The 16,268-nt window shown below is 34.2% G+C and overlaps 2 protein-coding genes across 2 annotated transcripts; both read left to right on the top strand.

Moving 5' to 3' along the window:
• Positions 1–9,917: 9,917 nt before the first annotated feature.
• On the top strand, positions 9,918–11,822 carry LOC146924966 (NEP1-interacting protein 1-like). Its single transcript, XM_085709954.1, has 5 exons — positions 9,918–10,165; positions 10,286–10,443; positions 10,747–10,830; positions 10,957–11,124; positions 11,598–11,822. The coding sequence occupies exons 1-5, from the start codon at positions 9,976–9,978 to the stop codon at positions 11,736–11,738; spliced, it is 741 nt and encodes a 246-aa protein (XP_085566080.1). The 5' UTR covers positions 9,918–9,975; the 3' UTR covers positions 11,739–11,822.
• Positions 11,823–13,300: 1,478 nt separating this feature from the next.
• Positions 13,301–16,241, top strand: LOC146924965 (reactive Intermediate Deaminase A, chloroplastic-like). The gene is made up of 6 exons (XM_085709953.1): positions 13,301–13,572; positions 13,722–13,843; positions 14,214–14,258; positions 15,129–15,202; positions 15,293–15,342; positions 15,869–16,241. Exons 1-6 carry the CDS (start codon positions 13,383–13,385, stop codon positions 15,961–15,963), a joined length of 576 nt encoding a protein of 191 aa, XP_085566079.1. The 5' UTR covers positions 13,301–13,382; the 3' UTR covers positions 15,964–16,241.
• The last annotated feature ends 27 nt before the right edge of the window (positions 16,242–16,268 follow it).

Raw genomic sequence — 16,268 nt, 5'->3', positions numbered from 1 at the left:
TTCGTATATGACTTGCTAACATTTGTTGGTAAAAAAGAAAAACGTTTTCGTCTATTACTAAAAAAAAAGTTTCCAACTAAAAAAACATGCTAATGTTATCTGCAAGTTAGTACATATGGACCTAAAAATTGTAATATTGCAACGTTAGTGGTTGCGTTTGCATGAGCCCAATCCTCCAACAATTGATGACTTATGTCAATCATTTGAGCAACCGTCTCTGTAACATCATCCCACACTTTGAGACTGCGGTCCTTCCATAAACTCCAAAACAAACTAACCATGAGTTGTAAAGTCCGGCGTGAGGCATTGTAACAACAAAAAGATTACTTATGAGGTCGTACCCGTTTTATGACAGTTTGTTGTTGAATTGTTGTTCTATAAACCAGTTGTAAACCAACCTTGCATTGCAAAAGGACAAGTAAAAAAACACATGAGCCAATTTTTCAACATAAGAATCACAACTAACACAATTTGTAGGGTATTGAACACCTTTATCCTACAAGCAAACTCGTGTGGGCAAACAAGTAAATTTTTTATTTTCGGAGGGATGTTTAAATGCCAAATGTCGGACCAGAAACCTGGCCTTTGAAGATGAGATATGTCCACCAAACCCTCCATATAGAGCATGTACACACTTTTTACAGAATACTTCACATCCTTTTCGACTTTCCGAATCAATTTGTCATCAAGTACCTCTGTTCAAACAGAGGAGTCACATAATAATAGAAGCAATAGCTGGGCTGAAAATATGATGAACCAAATCATGATTCCAAACTTGTGTGAGGACACCATCAAACTAGCAACGGAAAAATTACGGACATGGGATGATCCTAGTATATTATCATTAATATGGTCGCTACCAACGAGCCAAAGGGTCATCAAGAATAGTTATAGATGTACGTGGACGGTGGACCTATTCACCACCGTACGCCCCCTCGCACAATAAAACATGCCCGAATGGAGCAATCAGGTAGCTCCCAAGTAGGATCGTTTTGAAACTTCCATACTTATTTACCCAATGTGGACAAATTAAAAGCTGGGAGGTCCTTGAACCCCATTCCCCCATGACTCTTATGGACCGATAATTAGTGAATACCACGACTATTGAACCCACCATGATCCTACCCGAAAGAATTAATCATCTTCTCAATAGTATTGATAAGTGTAGTAGGGAGAAGAAATATACTTATGACATAGCACAGAATAGCTTGTAGAACCGATTTGATCACGACCTAGCGGCCTGCTTTAGAAAAGTCAAGCAATTAACATCTTTGAAATAATTAATTTTATGAATCGTGGTCTTAGCATAAAAATATAGATTATATAGAATGGTGGTTTATCCAAAGCTAGATAATTGAACACTAAAATAGTTTTGGCCTACGTATACATATTCTAATGCTTTTTTTTTTGAGAGAACATATTCTAATGTATTACACAATGATGAGAATAGTTAGTTTTGTTATCTTACTTGCCATGCAAGCAACAGAGATTAGAGTTACTATATGCTATAGCTTGTTCATATTAGGATATGGTGCTCTCTGTTTTGTGTATATATAGCCTATGTACTCATTCATTGATTAAGAATAATACACTTCTCTTCATTTTCTCTTGTTTCCTAATATGGTATCACGCGCCTTCTCTCCATAAGAGAAAGGTTGTTACGATCCATAACGGTTTCTCTAACCGTTTTCTCCGCTGCACCTTCTTCTTCTCCGATCATCATTTTGATCGTTGATTCTTGCTTTTTCCGGTGTTGATTCTTGTTTATCCACCGTGATTCTTGCTTCTTGTGGTTGTTTCAACCTTGCTACGCCATTGTTTCTCACAATTTCATCTTTTCTTCATCTTCTCCATTGAAGATTTTCATACTCTGTTTATCTTCAACTTGAGTTTTCTCTGAATTTCCATGGCGCCTCGTAATTCGTCTCCAGATACTGAGTCTGTATACTTTGTTCATCCTAGTGAGAATCCTAATTCTCTCTCTATTACTCCCAAACTCACTGGTTCCAACTATATTGCATGGAGTCGCACAGTTGAACGTTCTTTGGGCACGAAGAACAAGCTCGGTTTTATCAATGGATCTATTCCTATGCCTGATGAAGATGATCTGAACCGTGCAGCTTGGGAGCGTTGCAATCATTTGGTGCAATCTTGGCTCATCAATTCAGTTTCAGACTCAATTGCACCAACCGTTGTTTTCTGTGATACAGCTCTTGAGGTTTGGCTTGATTTGAAAGAACGTTTTTCCAAGATAGATCGTATTCGTATTGCAAATTTACGTTCTTCTATTAACACTTTGAAACAAGGTGATAAAAGTGTTTTGGATTATTTCACTGAAATGAAATCCCTTTGGGAAGAACTTTCTTCCCACAGACCCATACCAAACTGTGTATGTGTTCATCAGTGTCGTTGTGTTGCTTCTAGAACTGCAAAGATTCATAGGAATGAAGATCAAATCATGCAGTTCCTTACTGGCTTGAATGACCAATTCTCAGTGGTTAGAACTCAAGTGTTGCTTCTTGATCCCCTTCCCTCTCTGAACAAGGTTTACTCATTGGTTGTTCAAGAGGAGAGTAATCATGCTTCTGTTCCTTCTCTGAATGTTACTGATGACACCTCTATTCAAGTTAATGCTTCTGATACTAGAAGACCTCAAGGGCGTGGCAAGAGTTATTCACAAAACAAACCTCCTAGACATTGCACTTTTTGCAACCGTACAAATCACACAGTTGATTTTTGTTATATGAAACATGGGTATCCCAATGTGAATAACCGTATGAGTCAATCTCGTGTCAATGCTACTACACAAGAAGATTCAGAAGTTGCTACTTCTTCATCTGCTGGTTCACATGCTTCTGCAAATTCCAACATCAGTTTTTCTCAGGACCGGTTGTCTCAGCTTGTATCCATGCTTCAGCAGGCAAACTTGGTTGTCCCTGCCTCTTCCACTCCTCAAGCAACTTCAAATCACATTGCTGCTAGTCCTCTTCTTTCTACCAGCATTTCAGCCACTGAATCTTCTGCAGGTATACCTGTATCTGTTTCCTCTCTTTCCACACAAAAACCTTCATATTGGCTTGTTGATTTCGGTGCTAATGAGCACATTTGTTGTGATTCTACTTGTTTTACTTCATTCTACAAAATTAAACATGTCCATGTTTCTTTACCTAATGGTAATATTGTCCTGGTGTATTATGCTGGCACAGTTGAATTTAACTCTAAATTTTATCTTAATCATGTTCTTTATTCACCACATTTTATGCTCAACCTCATTTCTGTAGCCAAACTGTGTGAGTCATTAACATGTTTATTTCATTTTTCCCTTGACAAATGTCTCATACAGAACCAACAATCTTTGAAGATGATTGGTTTGGCTAAGCAATTGGATGGCTTATACAAATTTTATCCTTCTAGCAGTGACTGCAATTTAGGGCTTTCTAGTCTCAATAATAAATTTTGTAATGCTATGTTGTCTTCCCCTTGTAATAAAGTTCCCTCTTTTGTTCCCTCTGATGCCTTGTGGCACTTCAGATTAGGGCATTTGTCTTCTCAAAGACAAAACACTATGTCTCTGTTGTATCCATCTATCAAGATTGATAATAATAAACATGCTTGTGATTTGTGCCATTTTGCTAAACATAAACATTTACCATTTCCTTCTAGCACTTCATATGCATCTCAATGTTTTGAACTCATTCACCTTGATATTTGGGGCCCTATTTCTACTGCATCTGTTCATGGACATAGATATTTTTTAACTATTCTTGATGATCATAGTAGATTTCTTTGGATCATTCTCCTTAAAACCAAAGCAGAAGTTTCTGCTCATGTTAAGAACTTTATTACTCTCATTCAAAACCATTTCCACACAACTCCCAAATTCATAAGATCTGATAATGGTCCTGAATTCATGTTATCCTCTTTTTACTCTTCACATGGTATTGTTCATCAAAAATCATGTGTGGAGACTCCCCAACAAAATGGTAGAGTTGAAAGAAAGCACCAATACATTCTTAATGTTGGGAGAGCTTTGTTATATCAGTCTAAGTTGCCTCCTTCATATTGGTCCTATGCCCTCCAACATGCTGTTTTCCTCATAAATAGAGTTCCTACACCTATTCTAAATAATCAATCTCCTTATTTTGTCCTTCATAACAAACTTCCTGATTGTTCTTTATTCAAAGTCTTTGGATGTTTGTGTTATGCATCCACTTTACATTCTCACAGAACTAAACTAAACCCTAGAGCCAGAAAATCCATTTTTATAGGTTAACAGTCAGGATATAAAGGATTCACCTTATATGACCTTCATTCTAGAGAAATTTTCATCTCTAGACATGTTACTTTCCATGAAAATTTTCTTCCTTATCCACATTCTCCATCTTCAACTTCACCTGACTGGCAATATTTTTCACATTTTCATTCATCACCTGTTGAAACTAACAATCATTCATCACCCATCATTGATGATATTCTTGCTCCTACTCCACCTTCTCCTGAACCTCCTTCTCCTCCTCCACTTATACCACCCACTATTCCCAGACATTCAACTAGAACTCTTACTACTCCATCCTATCTTACTGATTATGTTTGTAATAATATACATGCTTCTACATACCCTATCTCTCATTATGTTTCTCATCATCATTTATCTAACAGTCATTCTTCCTTTGTTATGTCTCTCCATACTCAACCTGAGCCCAAAACCTATGCTGAGGCAAGCAAGCATGACTGTTGGAAGCATGCCATGCAAGTTGAACTTCAGGCCCTTGAGAAAACTGGTACTTGGAAATTGGTGGATTTACCACAAAATGTGAAGCCAATTGGTTGCAGATGGATCTATAAGGTCAAGTTTCATGCAGATGGAACTGTTGAAAGATACAAGGCAAGATTAGTAGCAAAGGGATATAATCAAATTGAGGGTTTGGACTACTTTGATACATACCCTCCAGTTGCAAAATTAACTACTGTCAGATTGGTCATTGCATTGGCTTCAATTCATAATTGGCATATTCATCAACTTGATGTAAATAATGCCTTTTTACATGGAGATTTGCAAGAAGATGTGTATATGATGATTCCTCCTGGTATCAAATCCTCCAAACCTAATCAAGTCTGCAAGTTAACAAAGTCCCTTTATGGTTTAAAGCAAGCCAGTAGAAAATGGTATGAGAAGCTGACTTCAGTGCTTTATGATCAACATTATACTCAGGCTGCTTCTGATCATTCCCTTTTTGTTAAGAAAACTTCCACATCATTCACCATTCTTCTGGTATATGTTGATGATATCATCCTTGCAGGCAATTCACTCACTGAATTTGATCACATCAAGTCCATTTTGGATTCTTTGTTCAAAATCAAAGACTTAGGTATCTTGAAATACTTCTTAGGTATTGAGGTAGCACATTCCAAACTGGGCATTTCACTATGCCAAAGGAAATATTGTTTGGATTTACTGGATGATACTGGCACTCTAGGTTCTAAACCTATATCCACTGCTTCTGATTCATCCATTAAACGTCATTCAGATTCAAGTGCTCCTTTTGAAGATATTCCTGCTTACAGAAGATTGGTTGGAAGATTACTATATCTTAACAATACCAGACCTGACATTACATTCATCACTCAGCAATTAAGCCAATTTCTTTCCAAACCTACACAGGCTCATCATACTGCAGCTCTTAGAGTTCTCAAATATCTCAAGAATTGTCCTGGCAAAGGTTTATTCTTTCCCAGAAGTTCATCTCTCACTTTACAGGGATTCTCAGATGCAGACTGGGCTGGATGTGTTGATACAAGAAGATCCATTTCTGGTCAGTGCTTCTTTTTGGGCAATTCCTTGATTGCATGGAGAACTAAAAAGCAAATCACTGTATCAAGATCCTCTTCTGAAGCTGAGTATAGAGCTTTAGCATCTGCAACTTGTGAACTCCAGTGGATTCTTTATCTTCTCAGAGATCTGCACATCACATGTTCTAAGTTGCCAGTACTGTATTGTGACAATCACAGTGCCATTCACATTGCAGCCAATCCTGTCTTCCATGAACGCACCAAACATCTTGAGATTGATTGCCATTTGATCAGAGAAAAGTTGCAATCAGGCATCCTCAAGCTTCTTCCAGTCTCATCACAAGATCAAGTGGCTGATTTTTTTTACAAAGGCATTGCTTCCCAAGACTTTCAATGTTCTTTTATCCAAGTTAGGGTTGATCAACATTTATCAACCACCGACTTGTGGGGGGCTATTACACAATGATGAGAATAGTTAGTTTTGTTATCTTACTTGCCATGCAAGCAACAGAGATTAGAGTTACTATATGCTATAGCTTGTTCATATTAGGATATGGTGCTCTCTGTTTTGTGTATATATAGCCTATGTACTCATTCATTGATTAAGAATAATACACTTATCTTCATTTTCTCTTGTTTCCTAATATAATGCTATCAAACTCACGTGTAGTAAGGATTATAAAATTAGTAATTTGGTCTCCCAAGTGCATATTTTTTTTTTTTTGAAGAAGAAGACTCCCAAGTGCAAGTTATATTTAGTGTTGTGAGATTTGCCACCAGACTGAAAAAGAAAAAAAAAACATAGCAGTATAACGTGTAATCAGTTGAGTTGAGTACGATATAATTGTTTGTTTATGCAATTACATGAGTTGAGTTGTAGTTTGCAAATAGGTTGATATTTAGAGGTCTAGATTTGAATTCAGGATTCCTCACTTCTATATACATAGTTAAAGTGTCCAAGTCTAATCATTAAGCTACTCGATCAAGGAAAATACTATGGCTAAATAAGTTATTTTAACATTTTATAATTTGTTTTTAAACTATTCCTTTTATACTTGATGAATATTGTATTAAGGAGGAATTAATTCATTGGCTGCGGATGATAAAGGCAAGGCAATTATGGTGTCAACGTTTATGATATCCTCTCGGAATTAATTAAATGGAAAATATATGCTCTCGCAATTACACCCATGATGGAGTGCACGATAGGGTTGTTAAACTTGGAAGATTAGGATCGGAATGACAATTAATGTGTAGCCATGCAAGTGGGAAAAAATAACACTGCAAATGTAAGCTCAAGCCTATAGTTTCAGCATTTTTTTATTGGCAAGTCATGGTTTCCCGGTCTTCTGCTAAGAGTATTGAGTATCATTAGTTGGAATTGTCGAGATTTGGATAACCCGAGTGCAAGTACTACGCTCAAATGTCTCGTTTTGTGCCTCAAACTTACTGTTTTAATTCAATCAAATAAAGTAGTGAAAATCTACTTGCATAGCATTAATTAAGTATATATATTTGGTATCACGCAGACTGTATCAGAATCACGACAACCTACCGTGATTTTACAAAGCTACAAAGTGTAACTTTTGAAAAGTCATGGTGAGTCACCTTAATTCTGAGACACACCTGTCGTGATATCAAACATACCTTAAATTTTTCTTTTTTGCTTGTTGCAACAATAATTTTGATGAGTGAAAGTCCTAAGCTCAAGAGACATATGATGGTCACTCTCATGTACTCCTATTCCTTGAATTGGAAGTCCTAAGCCTTCCATATGATGGTCACTCTCACCTGCTAGAGTTTTTAAGAGTGAAAGTCCATGCAACGACTCACAGCTTAATAGGGGCGATTACATGTATTGTTATTTTAAAATATTGAGATGAAATTCCAATTTGATTTACATATATGTTTGATTATCAAAGAATCCACTTAGCCTAAACCAGGGCCATTCTTTCACATGTGCAAAGAGCTACGGAGCCGGGCCTTCAATTTATGAGGGCCTCAATTATTTATAGGGGTTTGAGTATAATTGTTGGGATGTAGGATAATATTTTCTTTTGTTATGTTGGTCAAAATCAAACACTTATTATTTGACAAAAATAAAATGTAAATAAACAAGTTAGGCCAAACCCACACACATCTATATCAATAAAAAAAATCAACAAAACAAATTATAATCAAAATAATTCTTATTGTTAATTTGTAATTGTTTAAATTATAATTAATTTTTTTATTAGGAGCCAATTTTTAATATTAGAACCGAGCCTCCAATTTATTAGAACTGCCCTGGCCTAAACTTCCCTTTATTAATGAAAGGAAGATCAAGAAATACAAACTACAAAACATATGCATGACCAATCCAACCCACCACCCTCACTTCAATAATTTTTTTGTGACAATGCTCTTCAAGTAACTTTGTAGTGTTTAATTAACTTAGAACATAAGAATTCGAAAATCATTTCAGCCAATGGTTTGAGGTCTCTTTTGACCAACGTGAACTATATACAGTTATGAATAACCTCTAGTGAAGCACCGTTTGGTTTCTGTGAGGGACTTTAACTATATTTTTTAATTAAAGGGATTTTGATTTTGATACTAGCTACTTTGTCTCTTTATATTAAGAAAAGTAAAATGTGTTTCATTTGTCTATACAAAAAATATTTGAAATAGTATATATGTGTGTAGTAATTTGAAATAAGTTTATTCTCAATGACACTTTTTTATAAAATGGGCTTATAATTGAGGAGATGAATCATTCGTATGTTGACGTAGACTTACTTGAACACATCTTTTAGACACACATAAAAGAGAAAAATTATTATGTGATGTGCATTTTTACGAATGATCATTCAAATGATGTGTTTAAATTCTTATGTCCACTAAGAATTGCTCTAGGGAAATAGAGTTCTAACCCCATTGCTCTAGGGAGTTAGGGCTCTAACCCCCATCTTGATTTATCTACCCATACTCACACTAACTTCATGACAACATCGAAAAAATATTATTACTCCCTCCGTTTCAAAATGAGTGTCGTTTTAGGTATTGGCACACAGATTAAGAAATGGAATGAAATAATCATTAGATATAACACTTTTACTAAACTGCCCTTTACTTTATAAGAAAAAGACAAACATAAAGTTGCGTTGAAAATTGTGTGAGAGAAAAGTTGGAGTATTTATTGAGGGTAAAGTTGGAAGAAAAAAATTAAAGTTGTATTGGAAATGTAAAACGACATTCATTTTGAAACAATATTTTTTGGCTAAAGCGACACTCATTTTGAAACGGAGGGAGTAGTACATTTCCTTTTATTTAGGCAAGCAGCAAAGTGACCCCTAGTCCCTAGCAGACAAATTGGAAAATAAACCAAAATCAATAGTGACGATTGAACTACCATCAGTACCATGTGGTTTCTTTCAACATTTTTCTTGGGATGTGTTCTTTTTTTTACACAACATTATTTTTTGTGCTACAAAATACACCATACAAATATGGGAAATGTTAACTTGTGCCCTTAAGACACAAGTTAATGAATCAAATATAGAAATAATTTATTGGAATGTACGTATTACATTTAATCTTTAACTTTTTAATGAATTAGATGCACAGAATTTTAGGGAATATTTCCTATTTTGAGTTTCTTAACATGTGCCCTAGGGGCACAAGTTAACACTACCCTACAAATATTTGTCTATAAGTCTAAGTCACAGTACTCAGAGCTTTTATTTTTCATGTCCATACCATATTACAGGGCGGTTCTAATATTTTTGCCTACTCTATGTAACCACTAAATGCTGCTACAGTTTATGAGATTTTGGAGCTAAGAAGAATTTTTTATCTTTCAAAATGTCAATATCCTCAGAAGTAATGTAAGGGATACACGTATTCAATTACTCATCACTACAATGTTAGTTATCTCAAAAATATCTTTACAATTTAAAATGTTGACATCATTAATTATTGAGACAAAAAAAAAAGTTTAAAAATGCGTTGAAATATGTATTTTTATCATAAATTAAAATAGAGGTCTAAGGGCGGCGATATTAATTTTATATGCAAAAATCATAACTCAAATACTATATATAGCACTTATATTCAATAGTTATAAATATGTGTTTGTACAAATTTATATCTATAAATACTTGTCTAATTCTACATCTACATCATTCTTATCCTCCAAATTAGAAAATGGCTATTACCATCACTTCACTAACTATGACCAGATATTTTTCTGGAACAATAGAAGCAATAACTAAGTGTAAGGAATTAGTTCTTTCTTTGAAGGCATTGAATGTAATTGGATATTCTGTATTTGAGCAATTCATGAACGTTATGGAGAGAGTTCTTTTTGCTACATTCACTTGCATTTTAGCACTAGGTACGTTACATTTTGCTTCTCTTTTGCTAGTGTATTTATTTGTTTTTGCTACATAATATTATACATCTCATTATTTAGCATAATATAAAATCACTAAAAATAGTGTGTTATGGACCTTAGGAGGGTCAATAATAGGAACAATAGCAGGGGCTATCAAAGGCCAAACCACTGAAATTGGTTTTCTTGATGGAGCTGGCAAAGGAGCAATTGCAGGAGCCATTGCAGCCATAGAATTGATGAGTTTTGCTTATGTGGCCGTGGGTGAGCCATTTTCAAAGGTAACAATCCTGACAATCATTTATGTCACTACTGATTAATTATGTAACACCTACACTCCTGATCAAACATGTGTCTGTGTCCAATACATGACACGACACTAACATATATGGTTACATTCAATCTTTTTCAATTTTTGCATACTATTATTGGCATCGAGGTGTTGGTGTCAATATTGTGTCATGTGTAGTGACTAAAACTTGGAACTATTTTACATTTTTATTCCTTTGCCCCCTTATATTAAACCAATTGAGATGGTGTTCTTCTCAACTAATTTTCTTTTTGTTTTTGGTGTGGAGTTGCAGGTTGCTTTGTTGAGAAGTTTACTAAATGGAAAATTATTTATGGAATGGATATGTCCAACTGTTGCACAAGCTTATTTGTTTTATGTAAGTATTAATAAACAGAACCAAACTTAATGTGAAATTAACTAATTGAAATCTCCTTTAGAAAGAAAAGAAAAAACCTATTGAAATCAAAATCAGCTTACATTTTGTTAAACTCGTCCTCTTCAGATAAATTCACTAGAAACATCTTATGAAGGAGTGCTCTCAGATATGTATGACAACATGGGAGTTAAAGGGATGCCACATAGTTGTATTATGAAGCTTCCATTTCAGCAATTCTGCTCCAACCAAGTGATGAAATTGTACAATGAATCGTGCTGCTCAATTTGCTTACAGGTGAGAAAACAAAACAGGTTAGAGTCATGTGAAAGCTACTAATGTTTTTTCACCAATAAACTATAAAGTAAAAGATCTCTTTTCCAAAAACTTCATAGTTCATATAAGTCATTGATATTTTAAGCTCTACAAGCTTTCAACTTCTTTTTATTCATTTAATAGCCTATGAATTGTTAAAACTCAATACATAGTCTTCACTCCTCACAATGTTAATGTGTTAAATGACATAAAAGTGTGAATGTGACATGCCAAAATTGTCGATGAGACCATGGGGAATAATTGTCACATTAAATTGTTGATGTGACCATCTAGTAGATTGGATGCCATGTCAAATAGGCAAAACTAAATTTTCTCTTATAGGAACATAAATTTATGTCATGTCAAATAGGAAAAACTAAATTTTCTCTTATAGGAATGTAAATTTATCTTATACAATTAAATTAACTCTATTATCTTTACATTTTGATTTGCAGGATTTTGAGGATGAAGAATTGGTCAGAATACTTCCAAAATGTAGCCATATTTTTCATTTAGAATGCATTGACAAGTGGCTAATCCAACAAGGATCATGTCCCATTTGTAGAACTTATGTTGTTGATCACATTAATTCGTGATAGTTTGGTTTTTTTTTTCTTTATATATAATAGTTTTGTTTTGAGCTTCGTCCCTCTTTGTAAAAAAAATAGTTTCGTTTTTTTTTTTTATTTTAAATATGGTTAGTTTATGCTTTGTTTTGTGGTAGAATTTCATTTTCGTGTTCAAAGACATAGTAGGGTAGAAGCTTTAATCGCAAGCTTCTACTTTGATGCACCATTAGTGGTGAAACAAACATGCGCTAATCAATTGTTGAGCGTTGTAAATAATGTAATTGTAATAGTAATTTATATTTGACTCATCAGTCTATTACTTCGGCTCATTAGATTTTGAAATTGTCTATATATTTAGAATAACACTTGTGCAATATGGAGATCATTGGAATATATTGAAACCTTCTTCCACTTTGAGCATTAACTTTGTATATATAACAAGAAAAAACTTTGAAATAACTTTTTGGCTTAATTACGTATGTATTTATCGATCAGTTGTTTTAAAATCTCTTAGTATTGGTTACTTTCATAAAGTTTTAGATTTCATGAATGATAATCTAACATATTTAAATGACTATCATGTCAAAGATTAAACGTCAATGGATATTTGAGAAGTAGTGTAAAATAATTTTTTTGAGTTTTCATAATATTTGTACGAAGTTTTCACCACCATCAAGCAGTTATTAATCTTTGTCGGGCAATCTGCAGGGTATATAAAGTGGATTCTTCTTTCCTAACTAATTTTTTTCATACGCATACACATGTGACAGAAATCGAATCATTGATCATATACTTAGAGGTCTAATCCATCGTTGGTTAGTGTAAGAGTTTTGACAACATATAGTAAAGCCCGGTAAACATATATAAATAACTTCATTGTGTTCAAAACTCTTTTTTGCACACAGATAATTGAGCAGTAGTGTAAAATAAGTGGTTCATAAGAGTAAAGTTAAGAATTTGTATTTTATTTGAGTAAAATTAAGAATTCGTATTTTATTTCATGAAAATGTCAACAATTAAAATGAAACATCATAGAAGAGATGAACTATTTGGTATAATGTGTTTATTTCATATTTAATAGGACTAACTATTATTTAATTTATCTTTTCAACGGGTTGATCCAATTAAGAATCAACCTGAATTTAAATGGTTAAATCTCAATTATGCTAGAACTTATTATGGGGTTTTGATTTTATCACTAAAAAATTTATGGCAACGTTCGATATTTACCAACTTGGCTATTTTTCCTTTTTTTTGTCGGTCTAACTTAGCTATCGTTTTTATGTAGTCGAAGTGGTAAATACTACGGAAACTTACGAAGAAATTTTTTTGTTGAGTTAAAATTTGATATAAGAATTAAAAATAAAAATAAAATTTAAAATGAATTTTTGTCAAAAACAGGCTTTTTTTTATAAGGATTAAAAACAAAATTTTATATATTTATGTGAACTAAAAACTTATTTTTTGATAGGGTTTTGTTAACCGATACCCTAGAATACTGGTTAAGGAATCCAAAAAAGGAAAATTTCAATGAAAAATAACATCTTCTGACTTTTTGAAAAATTGATTACACCATTTCCCTTTTTTAAAAAAGTAAATACTATAAGAGAGTATCAGACTGCACGGTGAGACTGCACACTACCAAAAAAGACTGCACCGTGAGACTGAGAAATGGCGTCGTTGTGTGGCCCCACCTGCTTCAAGATTCCGGCGACGAACGGCGGCGTACTCCGCCACCGAACTTCACTGACCACCAGAAGAGGGTGTTTGTCAGTTTCCGGCAGCACCTCCTTCTTCCATACCTCTCCTTCATCAAAGCGCTCTTTGTCATTCACATGCTTGAGCATTTCTTCTGATGCCCGTAAGTACGTACCCACCATTTCCTCTTCATTGCATTTTCCACCAAAATCAATAAAGTTACATTTTTTACTATAGGGGTAATTGTTTTTCCTATTGGCAACGTTAATTCTGATCTATGATTTAGTGTTTGTTGGGTTTGATTGATTGTAGGAATAGGAATTAAGGAAGCTGTTGAAACAGAGAAAGCACCTGCTGCTTTGGGACCATATTCTCAAGCAAACAAAGTCAACAACATTCGTTTTGTCTCTGGTGTACTTGGTCTTGTTCCTCAGGTTTGTTATCTAGTAGCATTACTGTTTTAGTACATACAATATGTTTGTTTGTTTGTGTGTGTGTTATTGGTATCTTCTTCGTCGGATTTAGATTTGCTATGGTGAGCAATCCACACATTCACGTAGTCAACACATGGTTGGTTGCAGGATTGAGATTAGACGTCCAGATTTCAATACATATTTTGATTTAATAAATAAAAGTGAAGTACCAGAGCTTAAAATTTGGACCGTATGATCTTGATCTGTCGACCATAGATGTGCTATTTGACTGCGTGAATGTGTGGAATTGTTGACTGCAACAAACTCAAATACTAGCATCGTCGCCTGATTGTGTTATGATGATATTAATGTGTTTTGTTCTTTAATGCAGACAGGGAAGTTCGTTTCTGATAATGTTGAAGATCAAACTGAACAGGTACAACAAAACCACAGTTTTGTCCTTGCATTGCAATCTTTCTTTTTATGATATGTAAGATCTTGCAAAAAATAAGAGCCTGACTTTTTACTTAGTTCATTGTATTCATTGCAAGTGTAATTTGTTGTCTTTCACATGGTTTGGTGGTGCATTTTGACCTTTGATTGCTTGTGTTTTGCTTGATTATCTCTTCCTTCCTATACTCGTTGATGATGCTGAACGTCCATTTTTCTCGGTATTAACAATTAGTAAGGGCTGATAATTCGATTAGTTTTGTAACTTCGACTTCTTTTTGGGAAATTTTAAAGTGGGAAGTTTACACACTAATGGTTTAATGATCTATAAGAATGGGAAGTTCATCGACTGAACATTTGTGAAACTGGGTTACTTACATATATTGTTAGGAAAATTAATCTGCTTCTAAACTTTCATGGAAAAATTATCTGCTTCTAAACTCTTGAATGGTCAGGAGATATTAGTGAACCTTAACTAATTGGAAATGATTATCCTTCGTACATGTTCTGTGATTGGGGTGGGTATTCAAAACTTAACTGTATTAGGAATTAACTTTGGCAATTTTCAATGAAATGATGGCACCTGATCATAGGTTTTGGATCGAGTCTAACTCATCATTACAAATCCGATTTGTGAAGTGGGAATATATCTCCTCTTTATACTTGTTTCAAACCTTATCTCTTTTCAATATGGATGTTTGGATTCTTTGCAATATATCTCCTCATGTCCAACACTATTGAACTTGAGTATTTTTTATCCCGATACCTAGTGTAATGAACTCGTGCATTTTATTTATTTATTGATTTATTTATTAATTGACGTTACTCTGCACTTATTAATTTTTTGGCGTTGTAGCTTCTAAAAAACATGGGAGAAATTCTTAAAGCTGGTGGTGCCAGCTACTCATCAGTTGTTAAGACAACAATTATGTATGGACTCCTCTACCTTCCATAGTTGGGTTTTATTGAGTCCTTGTGAGAATGCAAGACGACTAGTTTTTGAACATTTTTTTCATGCAGGTTGGCTGACTTAAAGGATTTTAAGAAAGTCAATGAGATATATGCTAAATGTAAGTTTCTGTAGCTGCGATTTTAATGTTTTCTTGACACAATTTACATTCTTTATCGAATATGAAGCTGACAACAGCCTGTTTAGGTGTGAAAAGATTATTCATCATCCTAAACTTCTGCACATTTTTTATTAGTATATTCTATTAAAATTAACTGCTGAATTTACATAACTACTGAATTGGGTGTTATCAATGACTCTCAAATTCCAATAATAATGTGTGTTGTGCTTTAAAATTTGAGTATACTCCATTTACGGACTGAGAATATGAATTTACCTTGGCTGGCCACTTTATGCCTTTTATGTGGTTTGAGTTTTGAAGATTCATATCTTAGGTTGTTGTACGTAAATCAGTTATGTTGTAGTAATATTTATCATATACCAAGAACACTAAATTGGGGCAAGAGAATCTAGTAGTGCTATGTGGAAATGATACTTCCCCCCCTGAGTTCTTATTCTATGTTTTTCACTAATGCCTTTAGAACTTCTAATTTTCTTCAATTTACCTGCTCTTCCAATGGTTTCAGATTTCCCTGCACCTTTTCCTGCTCGTTCAACTTATCAAGTAGCTGCATTACCATTGGATGCCAAGATTGAAATTGAGTGCATTGCAACGCTATAACCACCAAATTCAGTAGTGTATTCTCTAGCTCCTTCAGCAAACATGGATCAATTTCAGTAGTGTTACCATTTTAGGTTTGGAGTTTTACTTTGGTTTGATCCCCTTGGATAATAGTGCTATTGTCATTACATTTCCCAGTTATGCCTCTAATCTTCCTATTCTCTCTCAAGATTATGTTCCTATTAAAAAGTGAGTGGAGGAAATCTGTTCTTTGTAGTTTTGATAATTTTGTTTTACATATGACCAGCTATGAATAAAGTTAGCATGCTTGTTTAAAATAAGATCAGAACTATGTATTCGTGTTT

The sequence above is a fragment of the Medicago sativa genome, chromosome 5, assembly GCF_051527215.1.
Source record: "Medicago sativa cultivar Bolivia chromosome 5, Bolivia_mono, whole genome shotgun sequence".
Classification (NCBI taxonomy): Eukaryota; Viridiplantae; Streptophyta; class Magnoliopsida; order Fabales; family Fabaceae; genus Medicago; species Medicago sativa.
This window is presented reverse-complemented; position numbering and strand designations above follow the sequence as displayed.

What these genes read in the sequence shown, in the direction of transcription:
- LOC146924965 (XM_085709953.1), top strand. Translation starts at nt 13,383, where the DNA reads ATGGCGTCGTTGTGTGGCCCCACCTGCTTCAAGATTCCGGCGACGAAC. An exon ending in GAGCATTTCTTCTGATGCCC is followed by an intron (nt 13,573 to 13,721) that starts GTAAGTACGTAC and finishes GATTGATTGTAG; the next exon opens with GAATAGGAATTAAGGAAGCT. An exon ending in GTTGTTAAGACAACAATTAT is followed by an intron (nt 15,203 to 15,292) that starts GTATGGACTCCT and finishes TTTTTCATGCAG; the next exon opens with GTTGGCTGACTTAAAGGATT.
- LOC146924966 (XM_085709954.1), top strand. Translation starts at nt 9,976, where the DNA reads ATGGCTATTACCATCACTTCACTAACTATGACCAGATATTTTTCTGGA. An exon ending in TGGGTGAGCCATTTTCAAAG is followed by an intron (nt 10,444 to 10,746) that starts GTAACAATCCTG and finishes GTGGAGTTGCAG; the next exon opens with GTTGCTTTGTTGAGAAGTTT. An exon ending in CACAAGCTTATTTGTTTTAT is followed by an intron (nt 10,831 to 10,956) that starts GTAAGTATTAAT and finishes CGTCCTCTTCAG; the next exon opens with ATAAATTCACTAGAAACATC.